We start from the raw sequence: 27,975 nt of genomic DNA on the forward strand, positions 1-27,975 counted from the left end.
TCGAGAACGCTACTAGTGAGTGAGCTATTCCCGCCATCATTCAATATTTAGTGCACTAAATTTAGTGGAACTATATATAATACTTTTATTGTATATATATATATATATATATATATATATATAATACTTTTATTGTGTACTTTGCTTATGAAATTATTATCCTGCTTAAAAGCAAATCACTAGCGTTTTATAGTTAACGCTAAATATTTACAGCGTTGCGATGGAACCAGCTCAATCTACTGGATACTTTCTTCATAAAATCACTATCTGATACCGTGACGCAAAAATTCTTAATTTTAATATAATGAATGTAAACATATGAAAACTCGGATAGTGTTATACAAACTCTACGTCATTATTTATTGTTTGTCATTCAGAGGCCAAAAAACGGTATGAAAAGTACGTTTTTGTGTAGAAAAATAGTTAGCGTTAGTCTTATAATCTATATGTTAGGGCTTCTTAGTATTTTTCTCTCTATTTTTTAAACTCTAAAGATTTTAATTTTATCTCGCAGCTTGTTTCTGGTTTCATTCTTATCACTTACTAGGTTTTTCGAGTTCTCGCGGTATAGCCATCCCTGATATCCGTCCATAACAGTTCCATGATGCATATAGACTATCAGCGATAGCCTATATTGACCTTTAGAAGCGCGTCTCTTTGTGCATCTAAGAACCATTGTTATTATCTTTGTGATGGTGGCAGCCGGGAGAAACGTTTAATTGGTGGCATTTCAGAAATGAATGCAGCTGATGTGGATTGAGCTTATCAAAGATAGTGAACACTAAAGCTATATTAATAATGATACTTACAATTAGTACTCTTAATGAAAATTACAATTTGAAATAACAAATTATTCACACCTTTACTGTTTCATATTCATTATTAGTTTTAGCAAAAGCAATAATATTGAATCAACTTTTGAATGCACTTTTGTCTTAAATATTTAAAATTTTTAAATAAAATTTTAAATATTTTGAAAAGAAATTATTGTCTACAGACAATAATTTATTTGAAATAAGTTCAGCCACTATTTTATCATTGTGCCCGCCTGTACTATATTTAATAATGTAATTATCTTTCAAAACATACAAAACAAAATATGCCTTTCAAGGCATACAAAATGATAAAATAATATGAATGCAATATGTATTCCATTCCATTGATATTAAACTAAAGAAATCATCAGTGAATATTGAAGCTGAACATTTTGAATAAAATTATAACATAGTAAAAATAATATTTAAATTTTTGACTAATATATTTCCTTAACATATCCTATACAATTATTTATATAATTTATATAAAAAAACTAGCTGTAAGTGGAATTCTGTCTTGAGGCAATTATGGCATCGTGCCTTAAGGCAAATTGCTGGAACTTCCCGTACCGTAACGAAATGTTCGTGGAATACTGAATGTTTTCAAATAGATTATTCTAAATATTGTAACATTGTCAATATTTATAAGAATTATATAAACTGTATTGCAGAGTTGAAATTATTTGTAAAGTATATTAGAACTATAGTCAGAATTAAAAATGAAATCTGAAATATTTTCGATATAAACTAAAAAAAAAATAAAAAAAAAAAAAAAAAAAATGGAACAAAATTTTTTTTTCCAAAATCAATTATTTTGTTAAGACAAGCAGAAAGTTCTTTGAATCATTTGAATCGGACGCTTAGTTCTCTCAAAAACTGCCATTTTTTGTACATTTAGCTCTGTATCTCCGAAATGGCTGGGCCTGCCTTTGCGAAAAACCAATAACCCCTTCTCCCAATCATTACTAATTGAATGTTTTTTAGATCATTCAAATCGGATGCTCCGTTCACTCAAAAACTCGATTTCTATGTTCTGCACTCTTTGCTCCGTATCTCCGAAACGGCTGGACCTGCCTTCGCCAAAAACTAATCAGCTCTTTTCCCTATCAATAGGAATCGAATGTTTTTTAAACCATTCAAATCGGTTGATCCGTACGCCCGAAAACGTGGACGAAAATTTGTATCCATACATACATACACACACACACACACACACACACACACACACACACACACATCCATTTTTTCTGAAGTATGCCAAAACGTTCAGAAACCTTCAAAACGTCGAGAAATGTAAAAATTTTCAATTCCGATTTTCGGCCCATTACAATAACTTACCCTACGGGAAGTTAATAAATGTAGTGATTGTTACATAACTCGAACTGATTATATGCACATAGAGTAGTAGTGCAAATATGACATCACTATTTGATGTAGGCGCACGACGATTTCTAATGTACAGGTTAATGCACCCAGCGTTAAACGCGTCGATGTTTGTTTGTTTTGAACTTACTTATAATTTTCTTATAATTAAATATCATCTCGGTAAATCTAATGGCAAATGGCATTATAAAGAAGAAAGAATCTTTGAACTAATATTTTCACACAGAAATGCTAGAAATTGCTAAAAATTATAATATATTAAATTGTAATACTCAGAAACATGCATTAGCTAGTTATCGTCAGGTCGCATAAACATACCGCGCCAATGCACTTATGTGTATTTGCTATTTTATTTTATTCACACAATGCTGTCGCCAAGACATACTTTTATGAGCAAAGGAAAATGCGTCATTATTTAAAAGATTTTAAATACATTTTCAAATTATAGCTTCTTAATCTTTTTGCTACGAGTGTTGTCTATAGACGACAACTACCTGTGGCTATGGATTTCCTCCATAGACATGCTCAGGACGAACTATATTGGATATAGATGGGTGACTATAGACAACGTATTGTGTGTTGGCTTTTGCTCAAGTTAAAGTTAAAGTATTGAAAATTGTATTTTTCAATTTTTGAGAAATGTAAGTTTTCATTTTCAAATACATTCATATTGATAATGTTTGAAATATTATAAAATATATTTTATGCATGAAAGAGACATGGACTCTAAGAAAGGCTGACAAGAACTATGTGGAGAGTTTTGAAATGTGCGGCAAATGGGGTAGATATGGTAGACAAATAAGGTACCAAATGAAGAAGTGCTGAGAAGAGTGGACGAAGAAACAACTGTACTAAGCACGATCCTGAAAAGAAAAGGAAACTAAATCGGACTTGTTCTGAATAAAAGGTGCCTCCTACATCATGCAGTCGAAGGCAAAATCGATTCGCTAATTTTATGTTTTCTCGACGTTTCAAGCCATTCTGAATCGAATGAGACCAAATTTGGAAAAAGTATGTGTATGTGTGTGTGTGTGTGTGCGTGTGCATCAACAGATTTTTTGCCGTAAATCGCCGTTTTCTCAAAAACGGCTGGACCGATTTCAAAAATTTAAAAGCCATTCGATGTATCTCGATGAGGACTAATGTTTGTCAGTTTTGTGCGACGATTGGCCAAGCCGTTTCTTCGTAAATAGCAAAAAGTGAAAATTTGTTTTAAAAATTTTTTTGTCGATTTTTATGATTATTTTTTTGACGGTAGGTCCTACGACAACTCGTTTAGCTTTAAAAATTCGTCATAGTTTGCAAAAATTAGTATGGTCTTTTTGGCATTTGTCAAAATTAGAACTTTCATCGACGTTTGCTCAAAAACGCCTGAACCGATTTCAAAAGAATAAAAACCATTTGATGTATCTCGATGAGGATTATCGTTTCTCAGTTTTGTGCGACGATCGGCCGGTTTCTTTGTAATTTGAAAAAAAAGTGTTAAACTTTTCGTTCACATTTAAGCTCATACTACCGAATCGATTTTAAAAAATCGAAAACTGTTCGAAAGATATTAGTTGGGAATGATACTGATTAGTTTTAGGCTAAAATCTACCGATCCGTTTTCTTGTAAATAACTGTTGCAAAAAAAAAATTAAGCCGATGTTTATGGAACTTTTTTTGGCAATATATATCATGGTCTTATAGAACTTACTGAAATATTACGGCCTTACGGCAAGTAGTTTACTTGGTATAACGATAGAGTACTTGGTCTTAATGAACATTCTAAACAATTAAAGTCCTTTAAAAAAAAAAACTGGCTCAATTATAAAAATTATTGATTTTGGAAAATTTGCTTTTAAAAAATACTCTGACCGGGTTGACGCGTTCGATTTTCAATAATGTGTAATAAATCCAATTCTAATACTTTTAACTACTTATAAATTAATTTATCTATCATTATCGATTATTCACACAAATCGGGAAGTTCAAATAACTTGCTTCAAGGCAAAATACCAATACCAACTAGTTATTGTGCATGATCCGTTCAGTATCGCACTGAGCGACTCTCTAATCCGTTTTAGAAGCATCACTCTTTTGCGGAAAACACTCTTGTAGCAGAAGGGTTGATTACTTTTCCCTTTAGTGCTTGAAATATTTAAATATATTTATAATATGAGATCAAAATTGAGAAACAGTTTTAATCCTAACATCTGGAGTTTATTTGAAACTAAAACTGCTTAAAATTATTTTTATTTTGTAATTTAAATTCGGAAATCACCGTGGTTATTTGGCTACCAACGCGGGCAAGTGGCTGAATGCGTGTTCATCATATATTGTTAGGCTAAGCCGAACCTGAACTAATCTGTGAACGGAGTAGATCTATTCAAAAAAGCGCGCGTTGGTGGTACGCACTAACTCGCTATTACGGGCTACGTCGTAGCTGCTACGATGTAACCTAATATTTCCTACTACCTTCCATGGTTGCGTGCTCTCATTTATTACTTTCTGATGATGCTTCTGTAACAAGTGCATCAATCCCCTCTTGGACAAGGACCCAAGGACAGGGTCATTTAATGTGACATTGTCGATTTAAAATAATGTTCTAAAATATATTCATCAAAATTAATAGCCTTCACCAACCAAATGTTATATAATCCCTGATATTTAAACGATTTGTTCTAATTTTCTACTAGTCTACAGCGATTATATTTTATATTATGTCCTCAAATGGCTATCGATCGAAACGCGCAATCATGTCGACCCGATATGCGACAGATCAATAGCAATCAATTTTCATTGAAAGTTTTCGTTGTTGACATGCTATTATTTGGTGCATATTACATTTTATCGTGTTTAAAAATCTAGTATACGTAATTTATAATTATAGCTGCACACTCTCTTTCATTAACTTTGTGCATCTGTGATAAAATATGCTAATTTAGGTGTAATAATAATAAAACATTTTTTTTAAATCAAATTGAGATTATTTTACTTACATTATATCAATTAATTAAATTATATTGTCATTATATGTGGAATACAACTTAAAAAATGGTTTGGTTTAATAAATGAAACTGAAAAGCTATATATGATAGATTATTTATGTTTAGGATATTTATGATAAAAATGTAATTATAATAATAATTACTGAAAATATTTAACACTTCAGGAAATTCAAATTTAATACTTTTAACACTTAACTTCTCTCTCTTTAGATGACACCAAAAGTCTGAAAATCACTGATTTCTCCGATTATGGACTATGGATTGGTTTCACCTAAATTAAGTTTAAAACACAAGCATTTTTGTGTAGTTTTCTGTTAAAATGGCACAAAAAATTAATCGTAGTATGATAAAATTAATAAGATAAATGGTAAATACATTTTCTAGACAGATCTTTCTGTAAGCACAGGAATTCTATTGCATTTACATGAAACGTTGATAGACATAGTTTTGATGCATAAGGTTACCATATGTACAGTGATGGGTATTATATATTTAACAGAACTTCAAAAGGTGAAATTTAATCTTACAGGTACATTGAATGTATATCGAAAAGACACATCAATTCCAACTTTTTATACAAAATTTTAATCGAGAACAATAGTGACATATAAAAAAATACTTTTCGTGTGGAAAGATAATAAATATCAAGTCACAATGCAAAATCCCTCATATATTTTGCGAATTACTCTAAACTTTACCGCATTGAAGAAAATTATAAAAATGCTACTGAGTAGTTTTGCCTAATATTTGTTTGTTTGTCCGAGGTGTTTGGAATATAAAAAATATGTATTCGGTATTTGGTATACCGCCGAATACTACTACTACTGTTTGTTGCAAGCCTAACATATAAAATTATATATATGCGCAATTACCTGCTCATAATCTATTTATCAAATATTTCACAAAATGATAGTTGTTAATGAGGAAACTTTACTTTCTTCGTTTTTTCGTTTTCTCGAATATTATATTATATTTCAGTTTCATTTTTTTTGGAACATACCTTCTCTATTTTAAAACCGTTTTAACCTTGGCAAAAGTTTTTGGCAAGTTTGTCAATAACTGAGCTTTGTTTCTGTCCGCATGTCAAGGAATCGATAGCCTTTTGTGTGAATCGTGCAAATTAGAAAACAAACAAGTTGTGTGTGTTTTGTCTTACATCACATTAGTGGTCGTTCACTTGTACTATTTGCTCTTGCTATTTATATCGTTTTAGATGTTTGTACTATCATATAATTAATTTCATTGGCTTCTATGAACTTTCACCTTTTTATGATAATGTTATTGTATAAAAGATAGATGACTCCTATCTGATTTGTTGTCGGCCGTATTCTTAATGCTAGTACTTTCATAGAATTTGTCACATGCTGGTGATAAGTTTCTGACAATAGACAATTATGGTATGATCACTCATTATATTTTTGTGTGAATACTTGTTTTTTAATTTATTTATTTATAACAATAATATAATTTATAATAAGAAAATTAAATAGTCAAAAAAATAAGAAAAAGTAAAATAAGAAAAAAATAGTTAAAATAATAGTATTAACAGTAATAATAATAAACACAAAATAAAAAGAGAAGAATAAAAAATATATCATACAAATAAATATGTTTTAAATTAAATTAAATAAATGATATAATAATAGGAATGAACAGAAAAAGAATATAATATAAAAATTATAGTCATTATGTAACTGCTCCAATGGAGTAAATTATATTAAATCTAATGGAAATTTTCTCTTCTAGTAGGTGGAGTAGCATCACTAGTACTTGATTGAATTTTTTTAGTTTTAAATGGTGACTAAGACTTCTGTTGATAATTATCATCATCGTCATTTATGAAAGTAATACTTGTTTTTAATAAATGTATTGATATTTATTTTTTGGCGATGAAAAAAATTATAACTGTTACATGTCAACTAAATGTTGCTATAGTCGCTATACAAGTGTATTCATGAATGGATGAACGTAATGTTTATGTATAACATTTTAATTTAATATAAAAGTTAAACAGCAATAATATATTTATTATTTTAATTTGTTTTTAATACACCATATTTTTAACTTTCCGTAGAGTAAGTATAGTGATCGCAAAAAATCGAGCATGAACATTTTTATATATGTTTACATTTCAAAGGTTTCTGAACATTTTGGCATATCTTCGAAAATTGCATTGCATTGATATCTATGTCTGTGTGTGTGTTTGGATACAAATTTTCATCAACGATTTCTGGAACACGGATCAACCGATTAAAATAATTCAAAAAGCATCCGATCGTATTAATGGGGACGCTGATTATTTTGGGGAGTGCTGATTATTTTTTGGCACGGGGGGTTTAGGTGTTTGGAAGACAGGGGCAAATAGTGCCAAAAATCGTAATTGAATTTTTGAAAAATACGGAGCGTCCGATTTGAATGATTCAAATAACATTTTATTTTTATTGATGAAACGAGATCCAATAAAAAAAATAAACAAACAACAAAAATCGTACTTTGGCGGTTATAAATGATCATTAGTCATATTCACATCAAATTATCAGATATTTCATGGAGATTTTAATAATGTGTACAAATTTTGTTTATAATTCTATGGATTCCGTACCAATGTCCGTCGGTTAGACTTCCACTCGGCGCTTACGCGCATGATAACTTCGCCTCTAAAATACTCAGCCGATTAAAATAATTCAAAAAGCATCCGATCGTATTAATGGGGACGCTGGTTATTTTGATTTGGGGAGTGTTGATTATTTTGCTTTGCAAAAGTGTTCGAAAATTAAAAAACACTAATTTTTCAAAAAAGGTAATTTTTTTTTAAAATTTCAACATCCTTAAAAATCAAAATTATTTTTCCAAAAAATTTAAAGCTTTTTTAAAAATGTTAATTTTCGATACGGTAAGTTTGAGCAATTTGCCTTAAGACAGGATGGCATGCACCACTCGTTTCTAATTCATCCGTGATGAAAAGGCGGCCAATACACGTCGCTCGTCACGGAATCGTATGTAGCTGTGCAGCCCCCGCTGATTCCGACGTACATTGCTATCGCCGCAGTTCGCGGCTGACATTGTTGCAAAACACACACTACATTGTAATAAAAAGCCAAATAATCGGACGGCTCGCATAATCAGAGGCGCGCGTGTGCGCACTGATGATGTACACGATGTGTTATTTTATTTTATTTTATTTTTTATGTTTTACGAACAAAAAGAGATTCGGGGTCACCTCCAAAAATTTTTGTCTAGACGGTATACAAAAATTTAGAACTCGTATGCGAACATACTATTAGTCATGATCAATAATCCATTAGAGTCTGTTTGCTAAGTCCGTCGACTTGCAACCGGCCACAACACGGAGACGGCATCAGTATCCGTAATCTATTTTCACACGAACACTATTACGATTTTGGTAACTTTAGCATCGATGGTCATTAAAGGCCGACTGCAGAAATTTTTATAGATACAATATGAAACTACAAAATACAAAGATCGTTCTCCAATAATTTTTACGATTTTAAAATCAAATAGGTATATATAAAAATTGAATTATTATGAACAATAAAAACAATACGGCTATAAAATAAATTTATATAAACACGATTCGTGTACAAAAAGCAATATTCCACGCCGTTGGGTAATTCACATTTGCATGACCGAGGATACATCTACAGATATAGGCACATTACATTATATATATGTATGTATTCATATGTACATAAATAATGTTGTTGAGTACAAGGAGCGCGCTCATTATTCGTTTATCGGGACTCGCTTCAGAAAGACGCTAATTATTCGAACGACCGTGTGTGTTACGAGTCATTTGCTTCTGGCAGCGAGAATTTATGTTCCGTACATGAGCCTGTATTTTAATACAATATAATATAAAGATTCATGACGTATACCGTGTTATTTAGTAAACTACAACAAATATATTACAAAATTCAAGATCTGGGTTGCGATACATTATTATACAGTCATATCTTATTGCTAGATTATTATATTTTCGGAAAATATATATGTAGATATACATACATACATATGCATAAATCTATATATATATATATATATATATATATATATATATATATATATTGCGACAGCCCTCCGATAACAAGGTTTCCGTTCAACAACCCATAAGTTCCTTCCGCGTAACCTATGACTATGAACATAAGTTGATGACAATATCTAGTAACTATATATTGTAAGAACTATATACAAGTTATATTATCGACTATTTCATCTTTTTTAATATGAATATTTAAACATGCGAGTTTATATCAAATCTGTGTTCGACAACGATTTTAGTTGTGTCAGAGCTTTTTCATAGACTGTTATTCTCTCAGCCTGAAAAATTTTCTGTTAGAAAGAAGATTTTTATTTAAGCTTTTGTTTAATTATTATCATATCCTTATATAAATATTCAATCTTTAATAAAAAATAATTTATATTTTATATCATACGTTTATATGAACTCTACAATTTAATACAAACAATAATTATAATATAATTATAAAAATATATTATAATTATTTTTATGTCTTTGGTATACTAGGTCTTCCGGAAAGTTCCTTCCGTTTGTGGAATAAAACAGAATACATTTTTTTTGCCAATTAAATTTATTGAATAATGTAATTTCCATTATTATTAATGAATTTTTTTATCCCATTTGAAAAATATTTTATCTTTAGATGCGAAAAATTGAACCAGGACTTGTTTTACATAATCTCCATTTTTAAGGACAAATGCAAATGATAGCAATCCATTTTTCATCCCCGGTTATCATCCGGCTCAAAAAGAGCTTGAACCTGTATCGAATGTGGTCAGAAATGGTTTGTTGAGCTGAATTAAACTTTTCTGCGTTCTTCGATGTTGTCAGAAAAGGATCTGGCTTCAACATTACATTAACATCATCATCGAACAAAGATGCTCGCCCGGAATAGAAAGGTCGAAATCACCTGTTTCAAAAACGTTTCAAATAAATTTCTACATTTTTCTGTAGTATTTCCTTCTTGTTAAAATTCATGTAAATAAAATGCCGTAACAAACTTTGTCAGTCGCCCCAGTTATACTATCGTTTCACACTTAAGACTAATGTAAATCAAATCATAGTTTATTTTGTACATCAATATGCATACATTAAGCTGAAAAATGTAGAGCTGATCATGCAATAAATAAACATGCAATAAACGTGGCGAAAATGATGTCATAATTTTTGACAGAACTTTCCGGCAGATCTAATTTATATATACATATATATGTATGTATATATGTATATATTTATATATGTATATGTATATATTTATATATGTATATATGTATATGTATATATTTATATATGGATATATGTATATGTATATATATATATATATATATATATATATATATATATATATGTCAGATTTAATTGTTCTATTGCACCGAAAGACATCAGTTAGTTTCATATGCGCATTGGCGATAGATTTGCTATTTTTGTTCCCATGTAAATGTATTTTATATTTTTTGTTTTATTTGTTTACGTTCGCGGATTTCTGATTTCACTACATATTTTTTTGTAATATTCGTTGAATGCGCAAGCCATTCTGTCAAGGTCGATGTATGAATGCCAGGTTTTATGCCATCACTGTATACTGTTTGAGGTGACTATTTATTTTTTTGATAAGCATATCATTACTACGAATAGTTTTTCCCGTTCAAAAAGAAATATTTTAAAAAATTTTCTTAGAGGATGTCTCATCATCTACCATCAACAGTGATTTTTAACTATTTATGTTTGAATACATACATATTTCTAAGTAATAACGGAGACATATATATATATATATATATATATATATATATATATATAATTGATATTTAATACAAATATTGATATACATAAATCTAGACAGGCATAATTAAAACTGGCATGACTTTTTAATCCTTGTACTGTTTTGTGGAATGTTAAATTTAGTTAACATATTTGTATTGACAAGAGGCATTACTATAATATTATGAACCAATTTTTTTGCAACGAACCTTTAATGATGTGAGTTTTAAAAATTTTGCATTTGATTCCAAATTTGATAAGAATCCTTTTTTGTCTCACTCCTAATACAGAACGATTAGAAGTTCTCAATTAGGGACTAAATGAGGGCGCTAGAATATTTGATTAAGGATTAATGTTTATAAGTTTTTTATAGGACAAGGCGATTTAATATCTTTCCGAATATTATGAATAATGATTATTGTATTGCATTTTGATCTTTCTTGTAAGATCTTCGTTCTACGTTTACTCGTACGATCACCGATTGGTCTTGTTCAATATTCATACAATGTTGCACTGATAATTTTATCTCTGACGAAATTGTCTAAATATAGATACAATCTTAAATCCTCTTCAATATATATTTGCAAGATGGTTTTTGCTCTAACTTCATCTGCTCCTAAAATAACGCAGTGCATAATAAATTACCTGTATCATCATGATAATAAAAAATCATTTTTGTTTTCAGCTTTTACTATAAATATGTTAGCATTGAATTACTTTTTATCGCAAATTTAACTTTATTACATGATGTTGTTTCAAACGTTACTTTGAATTCCCGAAAAGAGAATATTGGAATTAAATTATTCTGAATTTGAAGAATTTTGACGATGCCGATGTAGATACATTGCATAAAATTCCGTGCTTCTTTCTCCTCTCTAAGAAGCCTGACTCAGCGCATTATATCGTGACGCGATGTTGCAGTCCGTGATGGTAGTATTTTTTTAATTTTTTTTTATCATCTCGTTCTTGTACGTTCTGGTGGCCGCGCCTCGACGCCTTCTGACCTTGAAATCGTTAACCTAATTTTCGTGACTGCTGCTAATACTATCTGATTCGGAATGAATTACCCAAATATTTTATGCACTAAAACGAATAAGTATAAGCAAGTAATAACTATTTTGCTTTAAGGGAAGATATTCAAGGAAAAACTTTTGAAATCTGTGAGCCGTTTTTTGAGAAAACGTTGCGGTCAAATTTCGGCTCACAAACACATACACTTGTCTCAAACGATTTAAAATAACTTGAATTGTAGAGAAAGCTTAAGAATTAGCAAATCGGATTTTCTGGCAGATAAATTTTATCTTATCGAAGTTAATTATTATATTGAGTAGTGAAATATTTATAATAGATAATAAAAATATTTATCATTTATATACGATATATAAATACTATGTTTATATAGTATTTAACATAATCAGTACAATTTATGCATTGTGTGGGAAGATATATGGAACTACTTGGTATTGGTATTTTGCCTTGAGGCAAGTTACATGAACTTTCTGATATATGTAAATAATCGACTTAATCAATAAAAAATAAATTAATTGAAAAGTATTCCGAATGGATTTATCACAAAAGACTACTCATTTTTTCAAACTTTGAATTTTTAAAATTAAACTACTTGTCGTAACGCTGTAATATTTTAGTAAGTTCCATAAGACCATGATATATATCGCCAAAAAAAAGTTCCATAAAAATCGGCTTAGTTTTTTTTTCAACAATTAATTACAAGAAAACGGCTAGGTAGATTTTCACCTAAAACTAATCAGTATCATTCCCAACTAATATCTTTCGAACAGTTTTTTTTTTGAAAATAGATTTGGTAGTATGAGCTTGAATGTGGATGAAAAGCTTAACACTTTTTTCCAAATTACAAAGAAACGGCTTGGCAGATCGTCGCGCAAAATTGATAAACGCTAGTCCTCATCGAGATACATTGAAAGGCTTTCAAATTTTTGAAACCGGACCAGTCGTTTTTGAGAAAACGTCGATTTGCGACAAAAAATCTGTTCACATACACACATACACACAGACATACTTTTTCCAAATTTGGTCTCATTCGAATCAAAATGGCATGAAACATCGAGAAATCATAAAATTAGCGAATCAGATTTTTTGATGAAAACAAACTTCTCCTTCGGGAAGTTAATAAAGTAATTGAAATAAATGAGAAGAAATATAAAATAATATTATACAAGAAGAAATATAAAAACAAAGTAACGCAAAGTGATTATTTTAAACCAATAGAGCATCAATTAATTATTACTGCTTTCAAGTCTGTGATCAAAGAAATATTTCTGAAGAGGACATCTTTTTGCAAGTAACGAATTATTATAACAGCATGTTACTGAAAGTTGAAATTAGGGACTTGTAATTGGTACATAGTTTGAGATTTATCAAGAAAATTGCATTGAACTAAGCACCTATCGACAATTTAACTACTTGTGTCTCCATATTCAATATCATTGAAAATTGGCAGTTACTTCATCGTTTATCGCCATTATTATAAGCGTTATATCATGTTTCGTCATTTATTTTTATTTATGATTAATGATTATATACTTCAGACAGTCGGACGGAATTCAAGTATTGTATCTTATTTGAAACGCATTTATATTTATCATAATTCAAGATAGCGATCATGTCTACAATTTGATTGTTCTGAAATAGTTTTGTTGAAAATAGAACATGAACATGATTTGATATAATAATATATTTTGACAAATGAATAAAATGATAAAAGTGATAAATGGATAAACAAAACGAGAAATAAGTAAATAAAATATTTTTGTGAAATAATAAAAAAAACAGGCACGAAGACCACCAATTTATTTTCTTAGAAAACTAATTATTCTATTACTTGTTTGTGTAATTATTTAATTATGTGTTTTATAAAATGTATAACGCTATTTTATAAATCGTAATATATTTAGCTTTGTATCTTCTCTAATATATATTATATATCATGTTTTTTTTAGAAATATTCATTATTGTCAATTGAAACTATAAAGCTTCTACTAATCCTAATAATATATAATGCAATTTTGGTTTGATGCGGTGGTCAATGGTCCGAATATGTATTTGGATAAAAAACTATACTATACTATTATATCCAAACTGAGAAATAGCTCTTTAATTTGGACTTTTGGGGCAGAATTTTTTAAAGGTTACAGTTAAAGATTGCGAATAATCACTAAAGCTCTGAGGTTTGAATGGGACAAATTAGTACATAACGATTTAAATATGGTTCAGTTGAGAAAGTGTAAAAAACTGTGAAAATGTTAGCACATTAGTAAAACCCTAAAAAATTGATACGTGTAGTCAAATGAATTGTAATTAAAATGAATTTTATAAATAAGGGAAAAATTCGAAAAATCTGCAGAAATTCTGTATATGCAAGATCATTCAAGATGTCGATATGTTAAGAAATATTCTCATACTAAAGGACAGCTTTGTGTTAAAAGCACAGAAGGTGATGAAAAATATTTACAATTTAAAACAGAAGTTTTGCAAGATTTGGAGAAAATTGATAAATTTCTCCGAAATCTAATGTGTCACATGGCGTCTAAAGAAGACTAATTTTATAAGATAATTAAATATGGTTTGATCATTATTCACAAAATGCAAATAGTTGTGTTCAATATTGATCGCTGTCTAAATATTATGCATATATGAAAAAATAGGACCGACCTATTAACCATATAAATATTATAGTCTCGTCACGCACAGATAACTAGATCACAGGAGGATTTTGAGAAAAAAGCACAAATAGACTTACTGTAAGAAAATAAAGCTGTCACAGGTTACCTAGGCGAGATTTTTCAGATTTTTATTGCTATTTACAAAAAGAAAAAATGGTTTAACATAATTTAGCATTATATAAATGTAAATCAAACAGTTTCAGATTTATTTGTACTGTTACTGACCAACGACAATAAACCATACAGTGTGCGCGAATGCATTAATAATAATAGCGCTGGCAGGATTCTTTTTATTTTTCATATAATATAAATTTTTAGTATAAATTATAACTGAAAGATGAACACTTTATTAAATTGAATGTCTTTATGTATGTTAAGAAATTTATTTTAGAAAAATATAATATTAGGGGTCCGAATTTTAACAGCATTGTTACAGAAATGTAAATATTAAGAAGTAATGAAATATTTAATTAATTAATTATAAAAAAGTTAAAATTGTACATTTTTAATATTTCTGATTCACTAAAATATAGCATTTCTGTATGAAAATATAGTTCTAAATTCTGGTTGCAAACAAACACACACACACACACACGCATATATATATACATATATATATATATATATATATATATATATATAAACAAATAATACGATTGTCGCGGAGAGCGATAGATCGGAACGTCTCTTGCGTTCACAACAGCCTCTCATGAATACTAATTACAATGTCGCAATGATACAATAAAACTAGTTATCGCACAATGAAGAAATAAGTACTGTGACTATGGAGATTCTCGGCAGACAGAAACGTATTTATTATTTACATGAAAACCGATAGCACAATAATGCAAATTTGATGCTGTCTGCTGCAGTAGTAGTAACTAAGAGTATATCCGTGTCGGTTTTATCATTATTATACTGATCTATTGTTTAATTAATGTCAAACTTAAATACACTTCAACATACGTTTAGGAAGTTTTAATTAACTAGTTGTGTATGGCTTTGTGCCTCAAGGCAAATTGCTGGAACTTCCCGTACCGTAACGAAATGTTCGAGGAATATTAAATGTTTTGAAATAGATTATTATAAATACTATAACACTGTCTAATATTCATAAGAATTATATAAGCTGAATTACAAAAAGGTTAAAATTATTTATTTAAAGTATATAAGTGAGCTTTAGAACTTTAGCCAGAATTAAAATTAAAATCTGAATTATTTTCGTTATACAAAAAAAAATTTAAAAAATTGAAATATTTATTTTTCCAAAAGCAATTATTTTGTCAATATAAGCAGAAAGTTTTTGGAGTCATTCAAATCGAATGCTTAGTTCTTTCAAAAACTATCATTTTTGCACAATTAGCTCGGTATCTCCAAAACGGCTGAACGTGCCTTTGCCAGAAACTGAACACGACTTCTTCCAATCATTACAAATTAAATGTTTTTGGGATCATTCACATCGAGCGCCCAAAAACGTAATGATTTTTTTTTATAATTTATTTTTGTTAATCAAGACTTTAATATCTTATTTAAAAATTGATATGTGGAAAAGAAGAAATAATGAACTTCAAATTTTGATCATTTCGTTGACTGTAGAGATTTTCAAATCCTTATGTAGGCAAAAGATGAACGAAAAAATGCTGACAAAACACACATCCATTAACACACATCCATTTTTTCTGAGGTATACCAAAGAGTTCAAAACCTTCAAAACGTGAAGATATGCAAAAATTTCATTTTCGATTTTCGGCTCATTACTATAACTACTCTACGGGTTATTACATCAGATCTCGTTTGTTTTACTATTATTGTTTTAAGTTCGAGCGAAAAAAAATTCGGGCGAATTATTTATAAAGTTTATACAGCAACAAAAATCCTAAATTTGATGTTGATATATATATATATATATATATATATATATATATCATATAATAATACGTATATTGTATAATATGTATTAATAAGTCTTAACACTTAAAAACTTATTTTCTATTGATGTTATTTTACATTATTAACTTCCCGAGGGAGAAGTTTGTTTTTTTTTTTTTTTTTTTTTTATTTATTTATGGCTTTTAATCTTTCGATCATTTCGCCAGTTACATAGATATATACATTTACAATTCCAAATTTATAAATCTATCTTAATACTAGTTATATACTTATACATAATTTTGTGTATGTTAACAATATTGTGGAATATCAACACTTGTGAAATTATTGGGAACACGATTCCTTTGTCCTGTAACATTTTATACATGGATTTCTTTTATTTCATATATTTTTAACATTTACAAAAAAAATATGATCTGTATTATATGAATCTTATAATTTAAAGATTTTGAAAACTCTCCTTGCCAAGTTTTTAAACTCTGCTCTTTAACCAGATAATTTAATTCTATTGCCGGCAGCCTCGTGTATTCTTCTCCATTTTGACAAGCTTCTCTCGCCAGAAAATCAGCAGTTTCATTTCCCATGATATCCGCATGTGCTTTAATCCATATTAATGTCATAGAGTTTTCACTATAATTTATTGTTTTCATTGTATTTATTATTCCAAAAATTAATTTGCTTGATCTTCTATTTTGCTTTTGTAAAATGCTCGCCTTGCTGTCACTGAAGATTATACATTTTGGTATTTTCCTTTTTTTTTTTTTTTTTTTTTTTTTTTTTTTTTTTTAACTTCAATATTACTAATACAATTATACAACTAACTCATATTCAATACTATACAAAATGTTATTTTATAACAGTATTTTCTTTACCCTTATCTGTTTCAGTAATTTCTGAATGTGTTGTTTTTCCAATACATAAAGAATCAATTTCCTCTTCTAAAGCTGTCCATAATTTTTCTGTTTTTTCATTTGTTTTATGTCTTGGTCTTGTTTGTACCTTATTAAATATTTCTCTGAAGTATCGGTTCATCATCTTTTTATTCTCTTCATTATCGCTATCGTTATCCTCCTGATTATTCTGAGTTTTCGCTTCAGTATCGTCTTTGTTTATTTCCCTCCTTCTATCGTAGTATTCTTTTACATTTCTTCTTCTGTGTCTTTCTTCAATTTTTAATATCGTTTGCTTATCACGTGGTATTTCGTTTTTCTCACTCCTGTCGTGTATTATGGGTTTTTGTGTTGTGTTATGATAATTATTTTTGTATCTATTTCGCTCCTGTGCGCTGGGTGGGTCTCCCGTTATTTTGTTGACATTACTATGATTTGTACTGCTTATGTTATTGTTGTTTTTATATGTCGATTTAGGTACCGTTGTTGTTGGTCTTATGATTTCTGGCTGTTGATATAGTTTTGTATATTTTTCTATCTGTACGTCAGGCAGATCGGGAAAATTGATTTTGTTTTTAATTTCTACATCTGGTCTCATGACATCAGCATATGTTTTATTGTTTAATATCGCCTTGGCTTCCCTAAAACTTATATTATAGTCGGTCATTATATTTTTTACTTTGATGTGATATAAGTATTTACCACATTTTTTGTCTTTTGCCTGATGCTCTTCCTTGCATAATGCGCATGTCGGAGAAGTTTCTTTGTTTTCACAATCCTTATACTTGTGTTCGCCTGAACAATGACTACACCTGGTTTTACCCTTACACTGATTAGTCACGTGGCCGTAATTTTGGCAATTAAAACATTGTGTAATGTTATTGTATTGTTCGACCCTGAATTTGACTGCATATATCGACACACGATCAGGTAATTGCTGTCCCCTGAAGGTTATTACACAAGTTTTTGTAGGCACTAATTTATTATTTTCTTTTTTATTTATTCTTTTTAAATCTAAAATTTCAACATCTGATTTTATATCTTCTCTTATCTCTTGATCTGTCATATCAGTGTCTATGCCGTGTATGACACCCTTCCTAATTAGTAAGAACGTGGGTATATATGCTCGCAATTTGTTTTTAACGAACACCTCGTCCTTAATAATATTATTTGCTATATTATAGTTATTAAATATAATTTTGATTCTGTTTTTTCCTATAGATTTTATTTCAATTATATCATGTTTGTATTGTGGAAAATTTTTAAACATAAGCTTGCCTATTGCCATTTGGTGTACCACTCCATTGTTTATATTTTCGGATTCCACGTAGATAATGAATGGTGCTATATCACTGTTTGAGTAGGTCAAATTTTTATATTTATTATTATATGAATTTTTGTTTATATCATTATTTTGGCTAATTTCTTTTATGGGTTCATTAATTTCTAAATTATCCTGATCTTCTAATTCTAAATCCATATTTTTGTTGCTATCTGTTTCTGTACTAATATTTTCTTCTTCCATACTTTCATCCCAATTTGTTTGCGACTCTTCCGAGATATCTTCACTAGTCTTGATAGAAGTTTTAACATTTTCTAGTTTTTTAGAAGTATTTTTTAATCTTTCCGTCACTTTTTTAATTTTATCAGTTTTAACACTTTTAATTGATTTATTTAATAAATTAATACTAACACTTTTTTTTCCACTATGTAATTTATTGCCTAAATCACTTAATTTTTTAGAATATTCACTTTTCTTGTTAATTAAACTATTATAGCATTGTTGTGTTGAATTTAAATCTTCATTATAATATGTTTTCATTGCATCAGCAATGCTTGTTCCTAAATTACTGATTCTATTGACATTGTACTGAGACGGTGATGACTCACCGTTCTCGCCGTACTCACCACTCTCCATATCTTATCGATGTGCACGCTTCGAATGCTCGAATTGAACTGAAGTTTATGTTTTCATAAAAAAAAAAAAAAATTCGATTCGCTAATTTTATGTTTTCTCGAGGTTTCAAGCCATTCTGAATGGAATGAGACCAAATTTGGTCTGTGTGTGTGTATGTGTGTGTGTGTGTGCGTGTGTATGAACAGATTTTTTGCCGTAAATCGACGTTTTCTGAAAAACGGCTGGACCGATTTCAAAAATTTAAAAGCCATTTGATGTATAGCGAATTACTAGCGCCAAGACTAGCGTTTATCAATTTCGCGCGACGATCAGTCAAGCCGTTTCTTTGTAAATAGCAGGAAAGTGAAAAATTTTTCGTCCACGTTTAGCCCGCAGTTCTGAATTGATTTTGAAAATTCAAAAACCGTTCGAAAGACATTGGTTGGGAATCGTGCTGATGAGTTCTTGGTATAGATCGGCTGGGCCATTTTCTTGCAATAAAGTATTGAAAATTTTTTTTCGACGATTTTTATTATTATTTTTTTGACGGTGTAGGTACCATAGTCTTCTAGATCATACTAAAATATTACGGCCCTACGACAACTCGTTTAGCTTTAAAAATTCGTGAAAGTTTGCAAAACGTGATATCGTTTTTTTGGCATTTGTCAAAATTTAGACCTTTCATCGACGTTTGCTCAAATACGCCAGAACCGATTTCAGAAATTTAAAAACCATTTGATGTGTCTCAATGAGGACTATCGCTTGTCACTTTTGTGCGACGATTGGCTGAGCGGTTCTTTTGAAATTTGGAAAAAAAAGTGTTAAACTTCTCGTCCGCATTTAAGCTCATACTACCGAATCGATTTTGAAAAATCAAAAACTGTTTGAAAGATATTAGTTGGGAATGATACTGATTAGGTTTAGGTGAAAATCTAACAAGCCGTTTTCTTGTAATTCGTTGTTGAAAAAAAAATTTAGCCGATTTTTATGAAACTTTTTTTGATGATATATATCATGGTCTTATCAACTTATTGAAATATTACGGCCTTACGACAAGTAGTTTAATTTTAAAAAATCATCAAAATTTGAGAAAATGAGTTTTTTTTGACGTTTGTTAAAAGTAAAATTAGACGATTTACTTGGTATAACGATAGAGTACTTGGTCAATGGTTCGGAAAATGGTTCAATTATAAAAATTATTGATTTGTGAAAATTTGCTTTTAGAAAATACTCCGAAATTCACTCGAAATACTTTTAATAACTCATAAATTAATTTATTTCTTATTGATTAATTCGATTAATTACACATATCGGGAAGTTCATGTAAGTTGCCTCGAGGCTAAATACCAATACCAACTAGTTAGGATTTGTTTTATTATATATATATATATATATGTATATGTGTGTATATAATAAAAATAATATAGCTATGAATAGATGGCGCTAACGTATAGATAATAAAAGAGGGATAAATTTATTGTGACAGTAGTAGTTGATATAGAGATTATAGTGCAGTTGATATACACAAGAATAATGTAATAGACAGTGTAATTAGAGATAATAAACGAGTAAAGAGATGTTTTATTGTATCATGGCCAGTTTCAATATATTATATGAAAAGATAAAAATGGTGCTAAGTGAATTCAGAACACTGAAATACTTTTTTTAAGCTCGTAACGTACAAATTATGCAATGATATCATCAACAAATAATTCCACTTTTGTTTTGTGTTTTTGGTTAATGTGTAGTTGATTTTGTGAAATATTTTTAAATATTCCGTACGTCACCTATCTCCATTGCAAAATCAAATTCCGATTGTATATCATTCAAACCTGCATCATACGTTAATATAATACAGCACGCGGCCCTCTGCTTACGACATTCTTGAATGAAGCAAAGTAAAAGATTTTACATACAAAAGACATTCAAATTGAATGAATTCACGATTTATATGAAAAGAGTTCACAAAGTTCAATTAAACAAAACTATTATCAGTTTGATTTTGTGGGTCCCTTTGAAATATTTATTGAATTTGGACATTCGGTACGTGCTAGACGACACGAGTTTCTCATCAAAACTGAAGTGTTACACAACAAAATGTTTGAAACATTTATCTTAATTGTTTAATAGAGTACATTATGTATTGTATCACTTTGGTTGGTCTTTTCCGAGGATCAGTGATCAGAGATCTTTCAATCAGAAGTTCCAGATTTGATACTAGCTTCGGACAGCCCAATATCAAGTAGTTACATTGGTTTGAAATTATGGATATCAAAATGTTTCATTGTAAAGTAGTCCTGCATTAGGCATTGTATAAAATATAAAGCTATTATATTTTTAGTAAAGCTTAAAATATTAAAGAGATAGACGACTAGATACTAGATAGACTTGATATATACGAATTGCCCCTGCAAACGCTGTTTTTCCATGAAAATTATTTCTGGGGATTTTCTAATATTAAAAATATTTAACAATTGTGATTGGCTAAAGATGTGGCTGTAAGTGAAAGAGGTTACTGACACAAACAAATTGGATTGTTTGTCTACTCCAAACTATTCCACGTATAATTGTTCGTGTGAAAAACATGGTTTGCAAAAGTTTTATAATCAACGTCGATGTTTATTTTTACTGCACTTTCTGCAAGCATTAATAATCTATGCACCGTGTGTGTTTTACATTATGAAACTTGAATTATATCGTTCGCCATGCAACGACCTGAAGGATTAAGAATAACGCATCATATAAAATTTGACACTGGTAACACTAACAATGTGTATAAAAATAAAAATAATTTAATTTTTAAGATGATTATTACTTAATAGAGGTCTGTGGTAGAAGAAATAATGTTTTATCGAAAGATTCAAGCTTTTCCTTTCCTGTAATCAAAATTAAAAAAAAACTCATCCCACTTTCACTAACAAAGTGGGATAAAAAATTATTATCTTACTAAGATGACTAAAAAAAAATGAGATTACTAGAAGGAGAGTGGAAATTTTTATATATTCTTCAGTTACGCATTATAAGAAAAAAATTACATTAATAATGTTTGGATCAAAAATTCAAAAAAAGTGTTAAGGTTGGTATTATAACCTTAATTTTTTTAAGTTAATTTTGTGCTATCCCATGAGCTCAAGAAAATCTGAATTAAAATTCAGTGAAAAATATTCACCGGCTGAAAGCGGGATGAAAAGATTCGATTACTAAAATTTATTATAAAGTACCTTCACTTTTACTTTTGGCAGGGGGTGAAATTTTAGGGCTGGGTTTGTTTAATAATTTTGCTTTCTAATAATGTGGATTGAAGAAAAATGGTCCAGAAATTAAATTAAAAATAGTTGAGGTTGCTAACTCTTACTACTTAAAGGTATGAAACGCCCCCTAAGATTTAGAAAACTGGATGTAACTATAAAAATCAATAAATATAATATCAGTTCTTTGCTTTGTCAAGGTAACAAATACTTTTTAATCAGAAGTGAATGATTTCAAATATTTATATACTTTGTGCACGATGGATTGAGCAACAAATATTAATGCAGTTTAATAAATTGGACGATCTCAGTATAGTTTAATAGTTTTGTTATTATTGATATTGTAATATATCAATTTGTGTGTAAACACGTGTTTATATATTGCTTGTAATCAATTTAGAAATTTGTCTAATTTGTCTAATTTGTCATGCATAATAAACTAAATATTCATTAACTATGTACAAGTTATTTTGTTCGCAAAAATCAAGATGCGCTATCTTGGCACGCACAATCCATTATGTGGTATTGAAGTGGAGAACGGTATTCTGTACATTAATATCTTCAGTAATTCGAAATTGAACGGATTGAACCATTATGGAACTGTCTGCTTATTATGTCGTAATTATGATACGAAGTTTGGTTGTCTAATAAAATTCTTTATACAATAGTCGGATATGCCAGTCAAGGTTTTTAAGAAAAACCTAACAGATAACGTTTTTCCATGTGCTAATGAGTGCCGCCCTTTTTCAATACTGTTTTCACCAGTATATACTGCTTTTGTTTAATTAATAAGCTCATTATTTTAAAGGGCTCGCCCGTAGGTACGCGGTTAAGAGCGACGGGAACTGAATCAGAGGTCCCGGGTTCGATACCCACTTCGAGCAGCCTGTTGTCAGGCAGCAATGACAACGATTTTCACTTGAAAATATCACGTGAAAATAGCCCTCACCCGGCATTGCTGCACCAATAAAAAGTCAGCCCTATTAGATTAATTCTAATAACAAAATCATCAAATATGGATGGATTAACCATTGGGTTACCATCTAAAAAATACGAAGTAAGGAGAAGTTTCAGCCCAACAGCTCATAGGACGTAAGGTTCTGATTGCTGTTAAAAAAATATTCAAAAACAAAAAAACAAAATATTATTTTATAATTACCGAATTTTCAACTGCTCGGCAGCCATTCTCCGAGCGCGCCGGGACTAATAGACTATATACTGATATTATCAGTAAAATACTAGAGTTAAAACAACTTAATAATTATAATCACTATTTTTATGATTTTACCGATTTACATAATTGAATTGTTTTGATATATTATTTTAAAGTAACAATGTTTATTTTATTGCAAAAAACGTTTTAAGAGTCATTTTATTTCTTTTCCATGTTACCGTGGTAGTTTGTTTATTTTTAATACAATTTAATATTAAAACATAATGATTGTTTAAATTTTGAGAAGATCATCATTAATTACCAAATTTTTAAATGTATTCGCAATGGAGATTTGTCGCCGGTCTCTTGATCTTCGAATGTCCCAAAACTTAGGCTCCGTTAGCAGGGAGCCGAATAAGAACGTCGTGATAACGGTACTACGCTACGCACAACGCTAATATCGAATACACATCCAACGCACATAAGACGACGGACGGACGGCTCGGTGACCGTGCCACGATGATATGCGGCCAAAATCGTTCACGACGTGCCAAAAAACATACCGAATCTTCCATGTATAACGCACGAAGCTAATCATGCGTATCGTACGGTAAGAAAACCGTAACAACGTTGTTATGCTGCTAATGAAATCGGCTTTTCAATTCTTAATAAGAAGTTATACTGTTAATGGTTATAGAATACACAGTCTGTAATATTCAACTCTCTATTTTTACCTTCCGCTAGGTTAAGTTTTAATAATCACAAAGAAATCGAAAACGAATATATTTGCTTATCTTTGCATTTTAGTGCCTTCTGAACATTTTGGCACATCTTAGAATATATGTGTGTATGTAAGTTCGCATACAAATTGTCGTTCACGATATTGGGTGCAATCAACTGATTTGAATGATTCCCAAAAAAAATCGATTTTTATTCCAAAGGCAAAAAAATCAATGTCATGGGGCAAAAAGTGCAAAAAATTGCAAAAAGAACGGAGCGTTCAATTTGAATGATTCAAAAAACATTTCACTTGTCTTAATGGAATGAAGAATTGGATAAATTTTTGGGAAGGCAGGACCAGCAGTTTTGAAGATCCAATAGCAAAAGTTAAAAAAAAAAACATTTTGCGGACAAACTACTTCAATAAATGGATTTTTAATACTACTTACTATATTCAGAAGTGAATTTATGATAATGTCGATGACATCTCCTTAGAGACTTAGAAGCATGATTTGCTCATGCATGTGAAACACGAATTTCATGTATAGTATGATCTTTATCATTGCATGATGGCCACGACCTGCAGACGTTAAAAACTGCCGGTTATAAATAATAATAAATCGTATGCTTACTGACTGACAATATTGTGAAGCGCTAGGATTAAATATAAAGTTGTTGACTTAATATGCCAATATAAGGCTTTCAGTTTAGCTTATAGAAATGTTGTATATTTCTAATTGCTAAATAAACTATGAATAAAAAAATATGCCATAATAAAAACGTAAAAGAATTTAACTACTTTGTTTACGTTATTAAGTTCAGAACTATGTATCAGGAACATTTTCTCCACATTCATATATATTTTTTGGCACAATTTATTGAAGAAAGTAATATATTTTTTATATTCAATGTTTATTACATTAAAGTAAAGGGTAGATCAGTTTTTTTAATTATTTTTGATCTTGTTGATTGCAATGCAATGTGAAATTAAAAATATACATCGTAAGATCGGTGCCTCTTAACTTATTGCAGAAATATCTCCAATTTGTACAATCGAAACTAAATGTTTCTAATTTGTACTCAATTGTTTTTTGCTGAAGCAATAGAACAAGGCCGTGAACAACCCGCGAACAACAAAAAAAAACAAATACGAAAAAAACATTGCTTAAATCATTTAAACAGTCGTCTTCATCAGAGAAGTATTAAAGTAGATACTGTAAAGATAATAAAACCATCAGCATTTGCACTAAACAATCTAAATGCACGAAATATGCTTGCGGAATATGTACATTAAATGAGTAGTAAATGCGATTTGAAAAATCGTATTTATAACGTTTATGAAAGAAAATACGTTTATTATTTATCGGCTATTAATATCTCTATATTTTTACATCAAAAGATTTAGCGGGTCTTATAAATGAGATAGCTTGTTTTATATTGACTAGAAATTGCACAGTCTAGTCACCAACAGAGAAAACAATAGCAATGCGAAAAATAGCACGAAGTTACGAGATTATTCGTGATTTGTTCAGCAACATTCGGACATTACGAAGACGATTTAACTCGTGACCAGTCAACAAAGTGTTAATTTTAATAATTTGGATAATAACTTAGATATTAATAATAATAATAATTTCCAATCTACTTCCATATTTTATACACGCAAGCAGGCCGGGTTATTTGACCCGCTGTGGTGGGAATAAGTATACGAAAAGTGTCAGAATAATTAATTAAATTATTCGAAATATCTTATAAGATAATAATAATGGTGTATTTTACTGTGAACTGTTGTCTACTATCTTGTCTATTTTCCATCTTCTGAAAAGTATATTTTACATCAAGTATCTGGGAGCAGTATTCACATACTGCATGCCGTATATCCCGGCATCGAATTTGACACACATTTACATAGCGTTCGTATATACTATATATTTCCATACGTCACAGTTTTGCAGAGACCCAAGAAACGGCCATTCGAAGACAACAGTGAGTCACGTAACTTTGAGGGCCCGAAGCGTTTTGTGGTCCGGATACATATGTCGTATGCTTTTACAGCAACGGATTATAAATACGTACGTAATAATAATATCGTTATTCGCATCGGCCAATGTTTTATTATTGCACTTTTTTTTCTTCTTTTTTTTTCATATACGAAATTGTTCATTTTATTCAGAATCTTTATTTATGAAACGATATTAATTCCTATCTGGTCATAAGAAATCAGCTTTTGGGGCTGCTCTAGCAAATCTAATGTGGCATTGGTACAGCGGAAAACTAATTAGAATGATGATAGGGTGCACCCCTGGCAAGTGAGCAATAAAATTCAAGACTTTATAAAAACAAGATCTACTAATCATCACAAATTAGAAAATCTCCCCAATTCACTCGTTGCTCCGCTGCTTCATACACCAGAAGTAACAAGATTCACAAAATTATGGCCAGCTTAATCCAATAAAATTGCATCTAATAGTAAACATCCACTGGGGCAACTGCTATCTGCAATTATATTTAATTAATGCCAGTCAAAGTAACTCATAAAATGTAACTAATGTTATGATCGTTATTAATAAGACATTACATTTTTGACATTACCTTAATGTACAAGAATACCTTAATCGACAAGAATAATATGATACAAGATTTGTATTATTTTTTCAACCTTTTTCATTCGAAACACCTTTGCTTCATCTTTATCACAGCTTACACCGCGAAAGCTTGTTGGCGGTCTTGTCATGATATATTGATTTGTCAAATACAGTTAGTGACTTCAATGATCCCAATGACTTGTTGACCTTAAACACTTCGTTTTGTTGCTTCAAGAATAATACAAAGTAAGAACATTATTGGTACATGTCTTAAAGTTTTGAACAGTTAGTTCGTATTTTGTAAGATATATCTATGCTTATAATAATATTCTTATCAGACGTATATTCTAACAATAACTAACATTAATTACAAGTACGGTCAGCATATAGTTTCGATAAACATACTGTTATGCGCCGACACCCTTACATTTTTGACGTCGCATTTATGGCTCTATGTGCATACTTATTACTTATCTATGGACTCTACATCTCTGAGTTCCAATCTACCTGCTATGGAGCCTACATTTCCGCCTAGACAGAGGACCCCTAGAAGACAACACAAGGACCAGTCTCTTTCAATCTGTACTTCAAGACACACACATTTGTATAATTAATCCTGTAATAAATTTATAAAAACTTGTGGTGTGTTTAAAATATCAAATTACCTTCATCGCTAAAGGCAAATATATAACAATACATTATTTGCATACAATTTCGGGCACGTTTTCAATGTGTTGCTTATTGAGATAATAAAGTGAAATAAATGCACTTAATTTATTTTGATACAATTATAGTCGTAGTTCCTAATTTTGTAAAAATAAACAACACATTTTTAAATAGTATTTGAAGAATTGTGACTAACACTAAGATTGTGAATATCTGTGAATCTAACTGATATGATGG

General features: G+C 29.9%; 2 protein-coding genes across 2 annotated transcripts in view; both read left to right on the top strand.

The window, feature by feature from the left end:
* Positions 1–27,975, top strand: part of LOC113378792 (ABC transporter G family member 14-like) — a 213,713-nt gene that overhangs the window by 72,362 nt on the left and 113,376 nt on the right. The gene's annotated exons all lie outside the window — the stretch shown is intronic.
* Positions 13,330–14,567, top strand: LOC113378224 (signal recognition particle 9 kDa protein-like). Its single transcript, XM_026618754.1, has 2 exons — positions 13,330–13,358; positions 14,348–14,567. The coding sequence occupies exons 1-2, from the start codon at positions 13,330–13,332 to the stop codon at positions 14,565–14,567; spliced, it is 249 nt and encodes an 82-aa protein (XP_026474539.1).

Source organism: Ctenocephalides felis, unplaced genomic scaffold (assembly GCF_003426905.1).
Source record: "Ctenocephalides felis isolate EL2017-DRISC unplaced genomic scaffold, ASM342690v1 CF-g0.4_SCAFFOLD_01886, whole genome shotgun sequence".
Classification (NCBI taxonomy): domain Eukaryota; kingdom Metazoa; phylum Arthropoda; class Insecta; order Siphonaptera; family Pulicidae; genus Ctenocephalides; species Ctenocephalides felis.

Bases quoted from the DNA above. Each gene is read 5' to 3' on its own strand.
- LOC113378224 (XM_026618754.1), top strand. From the start codon at position 13,330: ATGTTACTGAAAGTTGAAATTAGGGACTT. The intron at 13,359-14,347 runs GTAATTGGTACA...TTTATAAATAAG, and splicing joins AAAGTTGAAATTAGGGACTT to GGAAAAATTCGAAAAATCTG.